The 19,414-nt window shown below is 39.6% G+C and overlaps 2 protein-coding genes across 3 annotated transcripts in view; one reads left to right on the top strand and one right to left on the bottom strand.

The window, feature by feature from the left end:
- The window catches only part of ADAM17 (ADAM metallopeptidase domain 17), a 33,752-nt gene extending 24,571 nt beyond the window's left edge, over nt 1-9,181 (top strand). The window contains exons 15-19 of the mRNA XM_058178238.1: nt 2,625-2,755; nt 4,091-4,169; nt 5,069-5,157; nt 5,650-5,706; nt 7,306-9,181. Of these exons, the coding sequence (XP_058034221.1) occupies nt 2,625-2,755; nt 4,091-4,169; nt 5,069-5,157; nt 5,650-5,706; nt 7,306-7,653 (704 nt within the window). The 3' untranslated portion in view covers nt 7,654-9,181. The remainder of the gene's footprint in view (nt 1-2,624; nt 2,756-4,090; nt 4,170-5,068; nt 5,158-5,649; nt 5,707-7,305) is intronic.
- On the bottom strand, nt 14-18,876 carry IAH1 (isoamyl acetate hydrolyzing esterase 1 (putative)). Of its 2 annotated transcripts, XR_009154584.1 has the most exons (8): nt 18,700-18,876; nt 16,107-16,159; nt 14,821-14,969; nt 14,035-14,196; nt 12,264-12,385; nt 11,462-11,664; nt 1,777-1,931; nt 14-770 (listed from the first exon to the last, which is right to left on the bottom strand). XR_009154584.1 is itself a non-coding variant. In XM_058178250.1 (6 exons), the coding sequence occupies exons 1-6, from the start codon at nt 18,778-18,780 to the stop codon at nt 11,473-11,475; spliced, it is 759 nt and encodes a 252-aa protein (XP_058034233.1). In that variant the 5' UTR covers nt 18,781-18,876; the 3' UTR covers nt 11,418-11,472. The 2 variants fall into 2 exon arrangements, 1 of the variants encoding a protein (XP_058034233.1); XM_058178250.1 differs by lacking the exons at nt 14-770; nt 1,777-1,931 and having other exon boundaries at nt 11,418-11,664.
- Between the last annotated feature and the right edge of the window lie 538 nt (nt 18,877-19,414).

The following is a 19,414-nucleotide window of genomic DNA, read 5'->3' as shown; positions in this document are numbered from 1 at the left end:
CAGCCTTCTTGTCTGCTTCCTTTGAACCAATGTTTTCTTTGGTCTTGTTCTGACCTAGGCTTCCTGAGACAGTAAAAAGCACACAATTAGTCCCAAAAACTCTCTTTTTATTTCAACAGCTGTGAATTCCATTCATTCCCAGCCCGTGATGAGTCACAAATAGTTTGTACAGAGTACAACAGAAGTCTGACACAGTCCTTCAGATAAGGCTGATAAGCACCCACCTTTATCTCCCTTGACACACTGCCAAAGACCTAATTGGCAATTAGCTTTGCAAAGCCACACGGAGCACAGAGTCAAAACGGAGCTTCAGAATTTAAACCAACCAGCACGAACAAAGTTCCTTCCTGCAAAGGCTCACGTGCCTTTGCTCCTCATTTATGTCTTGTGGGAGGGGCCAATCATCTCCAAGCCTTACTCCCGAGTCACCCCTTTTGTCTTAACTGTTCTTACCTTCTGGCTCTGCAAATGCGCGTACTGGGAACGGGTTCCCCCTGTTCCTCTGCCTCGCTGACATCAGACTCTGGAGGCTCCAGAGTCAGTATATAACTCCCTGATGGCCCTGGCATCCTCTCTGCCTCGGACACAGAGCCCTCGTCCGAGCCTTCCCCAGACTCCAGGACTGGCCCATATTCCTCCCCAGCCTCCTCACTGTCCAACTTTGCTGCCAACTCCACAGGCTGCCGGTGGACCACAAAAGGTCTCTGAGTGAGAGCTCCGCTTTCAGGGTTTTCTCCTCAACCAAGGTGTTGACCATTAAAGATTGTTTCCTGGAAGTACAAGGCAAAGGAGAATTTACCAAGAAATATTGGGCTTAAATATGGGTGCAGCAGTTAGGGAGATGTGCCTCAACGTACTCACAGCCCCCTGTCCTCCGAGCTTGAAGGTTTTTTTTTATCTTCTCAAGAAACATCTTACCCAAATTGAGGATAGAATTAAGGACAGAAGGCAAACAGTCCCTGTTTTTCTTAGAATAAGTTTTCTGGCCCATGGATTAGAATAAAGGTAGTTTTATTTGTTGGGTGGGCCCTCTTAGGCCATTTATTTCATTCAAAGTCATTTTTCCCCCTTCTCTTTATATCCCATTTGGGCAACTACTTCAAGACCTCTTTCTCGGCTCTCTTCCTTGTCCTTTATCAGGATTACTTGCTCAGCAACAAAGCAAAAATAATGAAATCTCTTAGGTATTCTATAGACTCCTTTGGATGTTCAGAAAACTAGCAAATTCTTTTTCCATTGTGGATCCAGATTTCCCAAGTTCTCCCTTGCAGGGAAAGCTTTCAGGCATAGAAGCAGCTCTTTTCTTCAGAGCCTGGGTCAGGCCTTCTAGGTCAGGAAATGGGAACGGCTGAAGGAAATGGAAAGCCTTGGAAGATGGTGAGGGGCTTGTTATGGAGTCTTGGAAGCCTGTCAGAGGCCTTCTCTATTTCCATTCATCTCAGATCAGTCCTAAGTGGACGTATGGATTTTTTCCCCTCTCTATCACAGCTCCACATTCTCCTTGTCCTCTGTATGTGTAAGTAACCACGAAAATAGCAGAATTAGCACAGGGATCCCCATTCTTTCTGAATGCCATTTTTTAATAATGCCTGCTCTCTTTGGAACTCCTCCTGCTAAGAATCTCTCCCTGTACGGAAGAATCACATTGTTCTCTCCTCACACCCTCAAATATCTTGTGATTTCGAATACAGGTAGTCCTCGATTTATAACTGGCCACTTAGTGACTATTTGAAGTTACAACAGAACACCCACCCCACCCCCCAAAAAAATACTTACAACTTGGATTTAAAGTTCTGGAGGCCATGTCCTCCCCCCACCAGTCACGTGATCACATTTGGGGTGCTTGACAACCACCCGCATCCATGGCCATTTGCAGTGTCCAGCTGTCATCTGATTGTGATTTACATTTTTTTGCCAGATACTTCTGGTTTCTGGTTAAAAAAAAAAACACCCATTGTGAACAATGGATTCATTTAATGACTACTGTGTTCACTCTACGACCTCTACATTTAAGGACCATTGGAAAAAAATTAAAATTAGGTCAATTGTGCAAGTGCCTGAGACTTACGACCATCATGACATATGACAGAAAATGCAGAAGTTAACCTATCCCTAACCATGCATGAGAACTAGTTTAGAATTGACGAAAGGCCACTAACCAGCAATGTGTGAGAATGATTTGAAGATTAGTGGAAACTTTTGAAGAATGATCTGTTTCCTGTTACATACATTTCTTTACTGATTACTTATGTATCCTGTTGTTAGTGTCACAAAGCTGGTTTTCTGTGGGTCCTAGTTTTTGAGATCCAATGTAATGCAACACTGTTTTAGTTGGGTTTAGTTACAAAAGGAAGCCTTTGCATGACATCAAATTGTGTTTCATTTTGTTCTAGGATTTAATGAAATTCCATAGTTATTCTTGCTATACTGGATGGGCTGCACTCAGTATTTTAAGTTTATGAAAACATTTGTTGTGATGCTCAAATACTTCATCTTTATGATCTGAATAAGTATAACCAGAGAGAGAGATGATTAACAATGGAAGATGATTTCCTGTGTGAAGTAAGATGGTTAAGAGCCAAAATAAACTTCCCTTACCACTTTTTTTTTTAAATTAATTTCAGAAATTGATAACTCCTGCAAAATCTGTTGTCGAGATGATTCTAAGAAATGCGTCCCTTATCGTGACAACAAACATAATTTCTTATATTTGAGGAAGGGAAAGCCCTGCACTGTTGGGTTCTGTGATACAAATGTGAGTATGCATACATGATCAGAGTGTATTCTCTTTTTATCTATCCCTGGCTATTGGTCCCACATTCTAGAGATTGCTTTATTCCTCTTTTTTGATCATTGTTGGTGTGTTCTAAAATATACCATAGCTAGTTGTCAGTTTAATGACCATTCTTTTCAGCAATTGTTTGAAGTTATAATATCGAATAAAGAAAGTTATGGCGGGTCTTCTAAATTGTGAACGTTGCAGCCTTCCTAGTGTCATGCGAATATGATTTGGGAGCTAGGCAACTGGCTTGCAATTAAGATGATTGCAGCATCCCATGGTCATGTGATCACCATTTGTAACCTTCATTGCCAGGCAGTGGCAACAAGCAAAGTCAGTGGGGAACCCAGCAGGAGGTGTAAATGGTAATCGTGTGACATCATACCTAAAAATCTTGTGGGATTCATCATACAGCCACAAGTGCAACTGTTGTCAGTGGTCAGTGACATTGCGCTTTATGAACGCTTCACTTAATTATGTGGCTCTACGTTCTCATTACCGTTGTTAACTGAGGATACCTGTTTTAGGACCACATATCCTGTAGCTTTTGTTACATTTTTGCTGACCATTGCATTTTCTTTTTATCTGTTTTATTTGTTTGTTAATGCCCATTTAGCTATATTTAGTCCTAGGACTAGAGCAAATAATTTCTTCTCTTATCTCTACCTAGATCTCCTTTGTAAGGGCTGCTCCCTACTGAGTGTTAGGATTGGAACAAACATCCAATTAATTTGATCTATAGTGAAATTAAGGTATTTTCCATGTTACATGGAAAATGTGTGTGGGTGTATGAAAGAGGGAGAGAGAGAGAGAGAGAGAAGAAAGAAAAAAAGAAAGAAAAAGAAAGAAAGAGAAAGAGAAAAAAAATTGGTACAGGGTGTTGCCAAGATAATTAAATTTGTAAAGGATAATTAAATTTGGCCATACCAAGCAGTTCTTTGCATTGGAAGCGAAGTCTCCCAGCTAAATAGTCCACAGTGCATAAGGATGTCTAAATAACTGATCAAGCCAGTATCAGCCCCCACCCCCCCTTCTTTCCTCTCCTCTATTCTGTCATAGGTGATTTGAGGTGTTATTAGGGGAAAGAAAACCCAGCAACAAAGCCTGTTTTGTAATGAAATTGCAAAGCCATCAATAGTCCTTAGTTTTCTTATTTCAAATTAATTAATGGTACGGTTTTCTAGGAAACTAACTCACTACCAAGTTTTGTTGCGCTTAACCTGCCTTTTCCGTTTCTCGCTATCCTTCAGATAGGTTGTTCTGTCACTAGGATGGAAACTTGGTTTTCTAAGCCAGCATTGTGTCTTACAGGGCAAATGTGATAAGCGTGTGCAGGATGTGATTGAACGACTTTGGGTTTTCATTGATCAGCTTAGCATCAATACATTTGGTAAGATATGCATCTTCCACTGCTTGAAATCTTACTTTCAGCCCATCTTTTCTATTTGATGCAGGGTTCTGTTTGCTTTTTCAAAGGTCATAGTTAAAAGGCAGTTTTATCAATAAGTTTGGTAGCATGAATATATCTAATATTGATCTGATCATTTAAATCATGGGTGTCCCAACCTTTTGGCTTGCCTGGACCACATTGAGTAAAGAGGAATTGTCTTGGGCTGCATATAAAATATATAATATAATTAATCTATATAAATAATTTTTAAAATCACATAATGTTAAAAGTTTACGATCTTGTGAGGCTGCACTACTAATTGTTAATATTTGTATTAATTGATGCACCTAAGGTGTTAATAAATTGTGAATAATTCTGGATTTATAATCCAATCATTGAAATTCTAGCTAGGTTAATATATTCATAAGTAGCATCAATCCTATTACTATACAGGGCTATGCAAATTGAAGGAATTTCCAAGGGGAGTGGGACAACATTTTAAATGTAATGCAAAAAAAAGGCTTATAATTTGTGTAACTATTTACCCAGCAAAGGTAAAGATAGCTTGTATTTAATTTCCAAGTTTTGCTGATCCTTCTTAATTTATTAAATTGACATATAAGAAGACAGTATTAAATGCATACTTTGGAGAGATGTCTAGCTTTCCATTTTTCCATTCTTTACTGGTAGAAAAATCTCTTTAAAGTTGATAATTTATTTCCAGATGTTTAAGGTACTTCAGTTATTTCAACATAATACGGTCCTATTTTGTCACATTGCACTAATCAATTGGTAAAAAGACATATAAAAATATACCTGTTGTATTTGTTCTTGCACTGTTTTTCATATTCTTTATTTCTAAGATTGCTAGAATTTGGTGTCTTTTCTCTTTTAAACAGGGAAATTTTTAGCAGACAACATAGTAGGATCTGTACTTGTATTCTCCTTGCTATTTTGGATTCCTCTCAGTATTCTAGTACATTGTGTGGTAAGTTTTAATTTAAACAAGTGCGTTAAATTCAAGTGCGATTTTATGAATGATCAGTCATCAGATGTCTAAGAAAAATTAATTGTCTACAAAGTTTATAGTAAATTTATAGTAAAAGACATTGAGTCCATAATTATGAAAATCAGTGCTGAGTATTTACACATTTGATATTTAGATCTTTTCATAGTAAGAGTATTCCCTGTTTATCATTCCACTCCTTCCTCCCCCATCTCCAGTAATTTGGGAATGTTTTGATTCCTCAAAATTGGCTTCCTTTTCAGAACTTGAGGTTTTTAAAGAAATCATTATTTAAAAACACCTTCTTCTTTTTTAAGTAGGAAGAAGCAGCATATTGGTTAGGTAATTTGAAACTGTTTCCAAAGTTATAATAACTTGCTTAGTGATTGATGTAACTACCCATGAGTTCTGATTATTTGTAAAATAATAATTTGTTTATAGAAATAAAGATGTGATTTGCCCCTTTTTTAACAGGACAAGAAATTGGACAGGCAATATGAAGAAAACACCAAATCTCTGTTTGGTCCAAGTGTAAGTTTGCTTGAATTAATACTTTTAGTATTGCATTTGTTGACAACAAATCTCTGCTGGATAAAGTTTTCCTCAGGTAGTCCTCAACTTATGACCAGTCATTTAACAACAATTCAAAGTTATAACAGACTCAAAAAAAAGTTACTTATGACCCATCCTAGAACTACAACTGCCATACCACAATTTACCACCAGCTACAGCATCCTGCAGTCAGATGATAGTGGTTTTTGACTTTTGCTACTTTACATAAAAAAATACCCACTGAATAAGCTGGGTTCAGATTTATGACCATGTGATTTGTTTAATGATAGGTGATTTGCTTAATGACCATCATAAGAACAGTCATAAAATTGAGTCTGGTTATGTGGTAACTCAACTTATGCCTGCAATGAGTTACAATGAAAATTCCCGAATTCAATTGTCCTAATTCAGGGACTACCAGTAAAATGTATATTCAGCTGAACAAAAAAGTCAAACTATATTGGATAAGAAACTTAAAGTTTAAATAAATCATGTAAGTATAATGTCATGTTTTTGAATTGTGTTTATTACTTGAATTACTATATTACAGAGGAAGAAAAAGCTACAAGGTTGGGTTACAACAGGGGTGTCAAACTCAAAGCCGTTTGGGTTGGATCCGGTCTATAAGGTGGTTAGATCCAGCAAAGAACCGGCCCACAGTGCCTCTGCCAGCGAAAAGGGAGCTCAGGAGGGCCACACTAGGCACTTGCCTAGAGCTCTGGACAGCTTGTGCCACCATCTGGGTGTCCTCCGCGTGGCCTGGGAGGGGTGGTGAGGCTCCTCTGAAGGATAAGGGTTTTGCACTCTCCATGGGTTAGGGTTAGGGTTAGGGTCTTCCTCCGCTGGAGAAAATGGATCCTTCAGCCCTGCCTGGGCCACCATAGGTGCTGCCAACACAAGTGATCTTGAGCTGGCCATGCCCATCCTGCCTACGCCCAATCCAGCCATGCCCCCCCCCCCCCGAGGTCAAACACAACCCTAATGCGGCCCTCAATGAAATTGAGTTTGACATCCTTGGGTTACAAGAACCGAGTTCCGAAATATATTATTTCCAGGAAAAAATTGTTCAGGCCAAACTTACCAAATTCTCAATATAGAACAATTTCAGAACTCTCTCTACCGTTTCTGAGTTACTTGAGATTATACATACCTTGTGTTTCCTGCATGAGCACAGACTACAGGCGTCCTTTCTTAACTTCATTCAACTATAGTTTAGTTTATGTTAGTGTCAATTTATTCTACGGTAGTTGTAACTTTTATCATACCTCCCTGTTTAAAAGTAACCTTGTAGAAATTAAGCAGTTTCGTACTATTATTACAACTTTCCTACAGCCCATTGTAGCGAAGCTTTTAAATCGTCATCTTTCACTAAAAGTCCAGAGGTTTGTATGGGCCGGAATTCTCTCAGGACTTGCCCTCTTACCACCTGTACAGGATATGGGTTAGCGGCCCCTAGAGGCAGGCCTTCTGTGAACATTTTCCTCGGATGATATAATAAAGCAAGCTGTTAAGGAAGACGTTTAGCATCCTCCTCCTCTTCCTTTTTCGATTAATGTACGACCCGCTTGTCTCTTGCAGAACGTCGAGATGTTGAGCAGCATGGATTCAGCCTCCGTCAGAATCATCAAGCCTTTCCCTGTTGTGCCCCCGGCAAGTCGGCACCAGCCTTTGCAGCCCATTGTTCCTGTGTCTGTGGCAGCAGGGCCCCCAAAACTGGATCACCAAAGAATGGACACGATCCAAGAGGATCCAAGCACAGACTCCCATATGGAGGAGGACTGCTTTGAGAAGGATCCTTTTCCAAACAACAGTTCAGCTGCCAAATCATTTGAAGACCTCACAGATCATCCAGTCACCAGGAGTGAGAAAAGCTCTTTTAAACTGCAGCGCCAACATAGAGTAGACAGCAAGGAAACCGAATGCTAGTCTCTGCCTTCTCAGCTGCTGATTCTTCTGCACAAAATCAAGTTCAGCTAGTTGATCTAAAGCCATTTCATTATATTCTGTGCCTCTCTTGTGTGTTTATGTGTGTGCGTGCGTGTGCATGCATTTGTACATGCATATGCATATATATGTATACTGAGAAAAAAGCAAGGAAGCGACTAACTGCAGATGCTGGCCATATGTATGATTTTCCTGGTATCAATGTGAAAGAGTACTGCCTAAAAGCACAACAACTGAGGTCAGATATATTGAGTCTTCTGTATTCTCAAATTGAACCTACCCTTCAGTGGATGGAATCAAGCCATTATCTCTCTGACCCAAGATTTGTATATCATAGTATTTTTATAATGTGCCTTCTTGGTATTAAACGGCACTGCTAAAGGAGATTTCTTTTTCCCCTCCAGGATACAGTCCTTCCAAATAAATGTTGTCTTCTTTTATTAGAGACTTCAGGAATGCTGCTAAACAGTATTTTTTTCTTAAATGAAAGATGAAGGGAACCTTACAATTTAATTGGTATTTAGAAAAGGCAGAGATTTCAGCTAAATTTGAAGGGAATATCATAGCAGCTAATTGCTTCAGTGCAAATCTTGGAATCCGAGTAATGTTTTCCAAATAAAATATAGTGTGGCTTTAATTACGCCATTCTGATCGAACCCAACAGGAAGTTAATCAAAATCCAATTGAGATAGAAGCAATGTTTTCACAGATTTTCAGATTTGTATACACACAGCGTGCTGGGTATTAATCTCTGATGCAAAACGAACAGCTTAAATGTGTAACTGTCATTTCACTTCTTTCACTTTGTGAGGAAGAAATGTTAAGTTTAGAAAGGGGACTTCATAAAACTGTATTTCAAACCATGCCAGTGTACGGTATCCAGGGCATCTGCATGTTGTTTCGTCTGTGGCATATTTCACATTGCATTTTTACGGCTGATCTGCTTCTGTGAAGAAGCAAATGTTGTGGGTGCAATGAGGAAAAAGACCTGAGCATCTTGTTGTGCAGGGCTCCTCTGCCACTAGCCTGGCTTATCTCAGTCCTGATCTCTGTCAAGTGCCAATTGCTGCCTTTGTGGCTTTCTCCAGGCCTTTTGCTGAGCAAGCAAAAGCAGAAACGGCACAGCCCTCTCCTTTTAATGCGAAGGGATCTGATCTCGGGAGATGAGGCAGTGCATAAAGAAGCAGTTGGCTCACAATACAAAGGGTAGCATTATTTCCGATTGCACATCTAATCATGTCCTAAGTTATGCTTTATATAAAACACATCGGCTTGGGAGCTGGTCCACATGTCAGAAAAAATGACTTGATGAAAAATTTGTATTTTGTAGCATCTAATTAACAAACCTGTACATTTTTCATGGATATTTGTTACACTACTTGAATTTTTGTCCCTGAGGTATTTTTACCGATATTCTTTTAATTTTTTAGATTTCATGCCCAGCTGTAAAGTAACCTTTGTATGAGGAGTAAGAGCTCCCGTTGCCATGTAATAAAATGATTTTCTAAAATATGTTGAAATATAAAGTTGGTGTTAATTAAAGCTTCAGGTTTTTCAGGCCCTGGAAATGTCAACCCTGGCTGGACTCCTAAAGCTAAGTAAGATCAGGCCCAGTTAGTACCTGGATAGGGCAGATTCAGCAAGAATCCCTAAACTGTAGGCTAGACATTCCAAAAACATTCTAGAAGGAGCAGGAAGAAACCACTGTCCGTATTATTGCAAAGCTACTTGCATGATTATGTCCATGAGGTCACAAGTTAAGCTTCTATCAAGGACAGCTTATAAAAGTTTTTCATGAGATGCATCTTGGCATTCATCGAATAGTTGTAAATATTGATACACAAGTCCACCTTTTTCTGTGATAAGTTAAAAGCTTCAATAACAATAAACATTGTACTTCGATGTGTGTCGTAGTAACCAAGGCAATTAAATGCTGCAGTTGTCTATTATGCATTCAAGAAACAGCTATGCGGGAGGCTTGTAGACTGATGAGTAGTCTAAAATATTTGCTTTGCCCTTGTATTTTTAATTGTATATGGAGGATGTGACTGTAACTGTTAATAGGCGCAATAGCAGCAATCAAAACTAGAACATGAATGGTTGTTCTTGAAAAACTGTTCAGCTCATCTTAGTATGGTATTGTCAACTGCTGAACTCTGGATAACAAGGAATCTGTTGGCATGCTGGTTGAGTTATTTGACTGATTATGATAGGCAGAGTTGCCCATCCTTGTTCTATTTTAGCAAGGTGAGTACCATAGAAATCAGACAATGGAAGTCATCAGTAATGTTAACTACTGCCCGGTGAAATATCTAAGGAGGAAGCTTGAAGTGGTCTATATCACACTTGAAGCAGAAGCTGATATTGGGAAATTGCAGAAAGCACATTTGGCTGCATTCTGGTTTGGGCCTTTGCATTTAAACTGCCTTCTTTTGGCAGCTCCGATACATTTCCAAAGAGCTGCCTGCCAGCAAATGCTAGATGCAAAGCAATTTTTTTTAGACTAAGCGCCCACATCAGTAAAGATTAAATAGCCAAAGGACCCTTTGCTTGTATTGTTATAATTGTGGTTCTTCTTTACCAAATTATCACTCATTCCAAGACCAATGCTATACATTTATCGGCTTAGATTACACATAGCTTAGTAGTAGTTTTAAACACCTTGGCTTTTTTCCAAAAACACATTGTGGTTCAGTATGTTTCTTACCACAATTATCTGAACGGCTTTTTCCCCCTATTGTTGTGTCCCTGCTTCCCTCTGCAATCAGAATGTCACTTTAGTGGTAACCTACCCACCAGGTTAAGCCTTCACTGCACCTATAAAACATTTTCTTCCTAACACTTCTCTTAGCAGGACTTCTTCATTACTTTCTCAAGAGTGCCCAAAGACAACTTTTGCTATTATTTCATTCACATTGTTGATTGTCTCTGTCAGAGTCATCACCCCCTCTCCCACCACATTCTCAAGATTTGGTCAAGCTTGATTCATAATAATCAATTATTGTAATCGTCTTGGATTACGATTACTATCTATATTGTTTGCATTAACTATTGTCCCGCTTTCTTTTAATTACCCTATGCCATATGATTCTGTATCTCGACTGCTAATGTCCACTGCAGAAATCATTAACATTTGCCAACCTAGCTAAATAAGTCACATGACCACTTACTGTATGCATGATCCTGGGCTACTTAACCAGTTTGTTATTGCCAAAGGAGAAAGATTTCTTAGGGCAACAGTTAAGCCATCTAAAAGTGGACATAGAACCCACTGGCATCCTTGAAGGTCAGTTCCAGGATTGAGGAAATCGAATGTAGCCTTTTTTCACCTTTTGCATTTTGGAAAAACTAGAGAATGTGGAAAGCATCTCCTGAAATAGTCTTAACCCTTCAAGCCAATAGTCTTGAAGTGCAGCCCACAAAATGCTATCCAAAACCTGCTGATCTTTCCAAACAACCCGTGTTAGACACCCAGCCCTGTTTTGAGTGTGAAATACAGTCTAAACTTCCGTAGCAATGTGAGACTGTCTGATCCATCAGGCTTGACTTGTCTGCTTCTTGCTCGCGTTGACAATTTTCTTATGCGTACAATGTGCATTGCAATTTTTAACAGGCAATTGCCCTACCTATGCTGATCACGACATAATTAGAAAACTCAGCAATTCTGTGTGGATATTTATAGAGGTCTAATAATTGAGAATGCAAGTTGATATCCGTATACTCTCTTAAAGAACTGGTATCGCAGATTGTGAAAAAAACGGAAATTTTATTTTGTATCTACAAAACTTACGGATGTTCTTTTTATTGCTTCTTAGCAATGGGGATGCCCAGGAGACTAGCTTCAGGGTAGAGATGATCTACATCACGCCAGTATGGAAGCAATTGAGGAAGGTGTGATATTTTTTTTTCTAGGAGTGTCCAAAGCTGGTTTGCTAGAAAAGCATTTCCTTTTTCTGATAAATGGAGTCCATCTGACAGGTAACAGTTGAAGTCCTAAACGACATTTCACAAAATATAAAATGTAAATTGTTCAGATAACTTTACAGAAAGAAACGTAAGCCAAAAATACAGGCAGTCCTCAACCTATGACCACAATTGAACACAACATTTCTGTTCCTAAGTGAGACATTTGTTAAATGAGTTTTGCCCCATTTTACCACCTTTCGTGCCACCGTTTTTAAGTAAATCACTGCAGTTGTTAAGTTAGTAACACGGTTGTTAAGTGAATCTGGTTTCCCCGTTGGCTTGTCAGAAGGTTGCAAAAGCTGATCGCATGACTCCTGGACACTGCAACTGTCATAAATATGAGTTGCCAAGCATTTGAATTTTGATCACGTGACCATGGGGATGCCTGCAATGGTCATAAGGGTGGAAAACGGTCGTAAGCCATTCTTTTCATGCAGTTGCAATTTTGAACAGTCACTAAATGAACTGTTGTAAACCGAAGACTACCTGTGTTAATCGTTGCTCAACTAATCTGCAAGTCTGCAAAATAGAATATGATGTGCTTCTAAGGGAGACTTTGCACCCAGTAAGGAAATTAGCTTCACTTTGCTGTGTACACTGTGCAATGACAATCTCAGAAATCACACCTGGTCTCCTTTTTGCATAAGTGTCCACAGGTCGATGACATCAGTGCCAGATTCTTCAGCTACTTTAACACAAGCCTTTGCATATTCCCCAGTGACAGAATTTAGCCGATTTAATTTTTCACCTGTTGAGAATTAAGGGGGGGGGGAAAAATAAATTAAACTTAAAAACTGAGTTCAGGTTTTGCTTTTTGAGTAACAAGCATGAATCACAAATGGATCCAGATGATGCAACTCGCTATCCTTAGGCTTTAACGGTGTACAGATAGTCCTCGTTTAAGGACCCCAACTGGAATGGACAACTTGGTTGTCAAGCTAAGCAGTTGCTAAGTGGAACTCCGAAGATGCTTCAGCATTCCTTTGCTTGATAGATTTGTGAAGGTCATAAATGTGGGGATTGGTCATAAATCACAACTGAAAACAATTGCTAAGCGAGACAATCGCTAATCAAGGAGGCTCTGTAGCTATCTAAGATAGAGGGTGAAAGTGGACAAACAGAATAACAATATAATTTCTTCATGGAGGAACTCATATGGCTCCGTCTCCAGTCCCATCCAGATGTTGACATAGGCAATTTTTGGAATTTAAGCTTGGTTTAATTTAGACCCAGAGTTAATTTTTGCTATTCTTATTACTTCCAACCTATTAATCTGTTGGCACGAAAGCAAGTAAAAATCAGAAATGTCCTTGGATATCTTTCCAAACCCTAATAAAATGGAAATAAAGTTAGTGTTAGGAGAAATGACACAGAAAAAAGATCAAAGGTAAAAATGGGTTAGTTCCAACTAGCGGCTGCAGAAACAAAAACTGAAAAAAATTCCCCCAAATGCATCCTTCCAGGAGAGGCAGCTGGATAATGAATTGGAAAACTGTGATTGGGCCAGCCTAGACTCACTTCCATCCTACTGCAATCATGTGACTTACTGCAGTGTGTACTCAGCCCACCCTCTGCTTCCCACTGACACATACACAAAGAGGTGTAACATGAGGACAGAGCTGAAGTATACTTATACAAAAGAAATTCATTACTTTATTACAGAGGAGGAAACAAACGTGGCCTCTGGCCATTGCTGCTAAAGAGGCTGAAATGGATTCTGGAATCCGTGCTCTGCGCATTCTTCCTTGCTCGCGTGCTGTATTTTGAATTTTTGCATATAAATTCATAATGGAAGGGATGTTGACTGTGCCATATATGAATGAAAAACCAAGTTCTGTAACAGTTTTCCAATACCAGGACTCCTGTCTTGACTGGATTCTGTAGTGACATTACAATCCAGGAACATCCACACATTTTGCTAACCAAATTAGATCTGGTATCCATTTTTTTTCCTAGCAAGAGCTGTCAGAACAGACAAGACTGAATGTAAATATATGTATCGTGTAGAACCACTGTTGGGTACAGAGAATCCTTTTGCTGACCACAATATCACATGCAGTAAAGGTTAGAAGCTAATTTTGCCCTCATAGCTTCACTGCAGATGATTTTGAGCTACTGCGTTGTTTTTGGTTTTGCTTTTTTTAAAAAAAAAAACCCATTTCCATACAGTTGTATACTTTGGTTCTAATTTTCAGATGGGAATAAATAAAACATGCCAACGGTCATTTTATTTTGCAAAAAAAAGAAAAAAGAGGCTAATAGGACAAATTTGGCAGAACTAGTGGAAAAGGGCTAGGCTAAACATTCCTGGTATAACTTAACAAAGTATAACATGGAATAAATCATGCAGGGACGTTTGCCAATTCTAATCAAAAAGAAATTTTAAAAAATCCTCACCTTTAGCCACACACTCTTTTTCCCAACTAGCTTCATGAAGGGGTGGTGGAGTCACTAATATAATGTCCTGTTTGGAAATGTCCACAGAGTTGAGGTAGCATATCATACTTTTCAAATTGTCAGCATATTCCTCCAGTGGAACGTGCTGTCTGGGGTTTTCATCTGTGTAACAAGATGCAGGAGTTAAAACTTTCTCGTAGCTGTTGCGCTCTGCTCATGTTTTGTTTCTTACACAGCCCTTGTCAAGCTGGGAAATGGTAGGACAGTTAAGTCAAATTGGGAGGGGGTGGGAAGCAAAAAGCCCCCATTTTAAATACATGTTCACAGAACAAAGACAGTGCTAACTTGGCTACAAAATCAATTAGACACAAGGAACACTGAGAAAGACAGTGGTGTTCCTGTTTCCTTGAAAGACGCTCATCCCTCCCAGTATGGTCTTTTTGAAGGAAACTACAGTCAGCTGCTGGCTCAGCCATACACCCTGGGATACCAAGAATGCTGATTCAGCAGCCTGGGAAGCAATGAAACAGCATCTCAGTAACACACATTCTAAAAGCCTCTGTTGACATTCAAGCAAGCCATTGTATCCCCCCATTACCTCAACAGTCTGAAGCACTAACATGCGTTTTGCCATAAACCAAGAAAGTGGTTGGTGTCTCTGCTGATTAAACGTATCTGGACCAGTGTGTGAAGGCTTTAAAATATTTGAAGTAACATACTTTTCAACCCCAGCCTAACAAAACATTAAATGAGAAGAGTAGGATGAAGAATCAAAATGTTCTATACCTTTCAAAGCGCTGTCATTTGCCCCGAAGAAGACAGTTACCGCCAGGGTGTTTCCAGCATTATGGTCTTTGTTGATTAATCGTGGAAGAACCATTTTAGCCCACCTGGTGTTGTAGCCAGAGAGTCCACGATTCAAGACATCGCATTTTCTAAAGTGAGTATAGACATAAAATGAGTGTCTCTCTGTGAGTCTCATTATGTAGTAAATCTACTTCTTAAAATGGTAAATAGATAGAATAGAATAGAATTTTTTATTGGCCAAGTGTGACTGGACACACAAGGAACTTGTCTTGGTGCATATGCTCTCAGTGTACATAAAAGAAAAGATACGTTCATCAAGGTACAACATTTACAACACAAAGATTGTGCCAGGGAATTATTCAGTAGTGTATTCCATATAGGTTATTCAGAATTTTAGTCCCAATTCACTGATACATACTACCAGTCAAATTGGTTCAGCACTTTGCATGAATCTGACTTTCTCTTCCTCTCCTCTCCATAATATACTCTATTCCATGTTGAAAAGAAGCTTTTTGTATCTTTCATCATTTCTACCCAGAATTCTTACACTTTATTATTGTCAAACCTTATTTACAATGCAGAACAATCATGATGTTTATGTTTTCAATCGATTGCAAATGTATTTCCAGGCATTACTCATCATTATAGATTCAAAGAGCCCAAACTACTACAGAGGTCAAGTAGAGCTTTTAGAAATTGTTTAAAAATTGATGGGAGAACACAATTGAAGACTATAAGGAAGATGACCTTGAATAAGATATGCAGGAATTGTTGCTGAGGCAAAAGGGGAGGAAACACTGTTTAAGTCCAGAGGAATGAGATCCCGTGAGAAGTGGCTTAGACAGACCCCCTCCCTAATTCACTGAACCAGGGAAGATATAGCACAGCCACACTTGCACAATTCTGCTATTCTAGCAATCTCAATAAAAGTGGGTTTTGCCCTGCCATGCAGTTGGTTTCATGGTCTGATCTACCTGGTGGGGCTGGCAACTCATCAACAACAAAGTGGGATGTCAAAGGAGCCACCAAACACGGTTAGATTAATAACAGCAAAAATAAAAAAAGAAGGAGCCTACCATTTACATTAAGAGAAATATTAATTTCACTGGTTCCATAGTGATCTCTTATGATTCCCTATGTGTCATTAAGAATGCAGCCTGGAGAGAAGTATCATTTGAATATTCTGACGTGTTTCCCCTCAATGTGACAAAAGAACTGACAAGATGGGAGGTAAAATTAATAAATAAAATGCTAGTATTTCTTACCTAGCTAATCTATTAGCAAGTGATGCGCCCCATCCCTTATCTTGGAAGGAAAACTAGAAGAAAGACAATTAACAATTTATGTAAATGCAGAGATCCCAATAAATGTACTAATTCTTACAGTTCAGCCTAGCGTCTCCAACATTATTGTATATTCTAAGCATCATACAGTGACTCACTCTGCAATCAACTACAGTATCAAATTTAGGGCTACCAGTTCTGAGTTGCAAAGTCCCAAGTAGATGGCAGTAAAGAAGCACAGGAAAGTCTCTGTCAGCATTTGACAGTCCCATACCTGGTAGCACCTGCGTAATTTCTCCATTAGTAAAAGCCAATGCACATCAGACAACTTTATGAATTATTTACTTTGACAAATGACAAAATACCTGCAAGGCAGAACAGGGCATTTACTGATACACGGTTTTGAAACAAAACTGAAAAACCAACATTCACCAGCCTTAATGCATTGCCAGGGCTGCCAATCCAGAATCTAGGATTGCAAAGCCCCATGTCTACTCAGAGAACTGCTTCCTCTGTTCACAGGAACACTGAAAGTTATCACCATCATCCTCCATTTGAGCAGGAAGTTTGGCTCCTTTCTTTTCCAAAGTACACACGTAAGAAATGTTGTGGCGGAGATGTGGAATTGGTCCCTTGGATCAATTTTTCAACTTTACCTTGAGATGGATGTCATTTGAAACACTGTTGGGTGTGCATGTACATAATAATGTAGTCTTGTACTATACAAGTAATCCTGTGCTTAGGACTGTTCATTTAAGGACAATTTAAAATTACAACAATCTTGGAAAATGTGGTTTACAACCTGTCCTCGCACTTATGGCCATTGCATCACCCCTACAGTCATATGATCGCAATCCTCCCAGCCTGTTTCCTACAAAGAACAGCAATTGGGAAGATAGATTTGCTTAATGACTATGTTTTATTTAACAACTGCAGTGATTTGCTTAATGACCCTGCTGAAAATGGCTGTAAAATTAGGTCCAGTTACACCATGACTCACTTTATGACCACACTGACATGATAAAATTCTGATCCCAGTTGTGGTTGTAATCAAGGGCTATCTGTATAAAACATGCAGTCTATTGTATCTGATCAAAAGAGTTGGTTGGGAATCCTTTAGTACCAGGTGTCTTTATTTAGACCATTGGAAATAACATGCAGCCAAAATAAAATGGCTACATGTATATTAAATGTATATCAGTGTATATTAAGTCCCAAAGGTGCTTTTTCAAGTGGCAACTGGACTTGGTTTTCTTTGAAGACCTTTCACTTCTCAGAGCTGAAGAGGCTTCTTGAATAAGAAGCGAAAAGTCTTCAAAAAAAAAATACCACACACAGAAGGAAGTTCAGTTGCCTCTTGGAAAAAAAAGCCATCTTTGACCTGGATGACTAGAAGCCTCCATGGGGCATATTAAGGTTTTCTGCAATCTGACTACCTACAAATATTCTCACTGAATGAAAAAGCAATATGTAAATAAAGTCATTTATGTATGGATATATCAAAGGTGCTATACTCACTATTATGAAATGGTGGTGGCTAGGCCCTTAGATCATTATGAGCAACTTCTGTTTAAGGGCAAAACAGACATGGGCTGAAAATCCCAGCTGGAATCCTGAAGGAAGAGATATTCCTTTACCCGTTCCCACATTCTAAGGACTATTTTAAAACGGATTAAAAAATAATAATCCACTCTTAACATTTCAGATTAAGCACGACAATCTTGAGATGCAGGCCAGATTAGAGGTCATTTTTGACTTTCCCCATTATTTCAGCAAAATTACTGCCAATCCTGGCTGTATTTTCAATTACTGTATGCTGTCCGGTTGAGGATTGGGGCTTGGTACAGAGGGGAAGCCCATTTCCAAACTTCTCCTATCTCCTTAAATTTAAAATCAGATGCAATCATCTCTTCTTTCCCGGTATTTTTAGTTTGGCTCCAAGCCTGGCAACCAGCTGTGATGGCATTAGACTAGCAACTCCAACTGGCAGCCTTGCTCCCTCCCAACTCCAAAGCTACTCCTTAAAAGCTGCGCAGAAAATCCAATCCACGTTAAGCCAAGGAAGTCTTTTTTTTTCTTTCCCCTCCCTCCAAGCCTCTTTGGGCAGCTCAAAAGAAAAATTCCACCTGGTGAATTTCTACCTAAGAAGAGAGCAAAAAATCTGAAGTAGATTTTTTTTAAAAAAAGAAAAGAATTCTTAGGTAGAAAAAATTTCTAAGAGTTTCTACTTAAGAAGAGACCGGACAGCCACTGGTCTGAAATGGCCAGGGTTTCCTGCTTGAGCAGGGGAGAGGGTTGGACTAGAAGACCTCCAAGGTCCCTTTTCAGCTCTATTGAATATACCTCTTGAAGAACTCGAGGTTGCAGGCGATTGGGAGGCGACCACTGGCTTGCGGGGGTGGGGGAACTGAAGTAAGAAAGTGAGTAAGACGAAAAAGGAGAACAAGTAGAATAAAAGCAAGACGTGTGAAAATCAATCGGAAGCGGGGGAGGGAGAAAGGACACAGGGCCTTTGCGTCTGTTTTGGGGCCACCTTGTCCCACTCGCCGCCGCCGCTACCACCACCCTGCGGTACCTCAGTAATGGAGTCTCCGAAAAGCACGATCCGAGGCAGCAGAAGGAGCCCCCGGGCAGCCGTCGCTTCCGACAGAGCCATGCTTTCAGTTTTGCAGAAGCGGTCGCAGGCAGAACGGCTCCACCAGGCGTGCGTGCTTACGGGTGCGCTGTGTGTGTGTGTGTGCAAAGGGGGCGGGGCGGCTGTCCCTGCCTGGGTGCTCTTTCTCTCTTAAAAAAAAAAACCCCAAACGAACCGCGGATCTTGCAGCGGGGAAGCGCTTCGGGCACTCCGAACCGGAGACTTAACGATTTTCGGGTCCTCCTCCGGCTCGTTTGACCTCAGAGGCAGAGAGCGATGAAAGAAATCATAAATAGACTCGATCTCTTTCAGGGATCCGTTTTGCACAATAGCCAGACCATTTTTTCTTTCTTTGGGGTGGGCAGCCTTGCCCTTTGCACACTTGGGAGTTCCCAACAGATCAAGACAATGGATCTTTATTTTATTTATTTATAATGTCCTTCCTGTTAAAGACTACTTCAGCTTTAATTGCAATAATACTAGAGCAACTAATAGATTTAAACTTAATGTCAACCGCTTTAATCTAGATTGCAGAAAATATGACTTCTGTAACAGAATCATCAGTGCTTGGAATACTTTACCTGACTCTGTGGTCTCTTCCCACAATCCTAAAAGTTTTATCCAAAAACTTTCTACTATTTTGTAGAGTGCATAT

The sequence above is a fragment of the Ahaetulla prasina genome, chromosome 1 (assembly GCF_028640845.1).
Source record: "Ahaetulla prasina isolate Xishuangbanna chromosome 1, ASM2864084v1, whole genome shotgun sequence".
NCBI lineage: Eukaryota > Metazoa > Chordata > Lepidosauria > Squamata > Colubridae > Ahaetulla > Ahaetulla prasina.
This window is presented reverse-complemented; position numbering and strand designations above follow the sequence as displayed.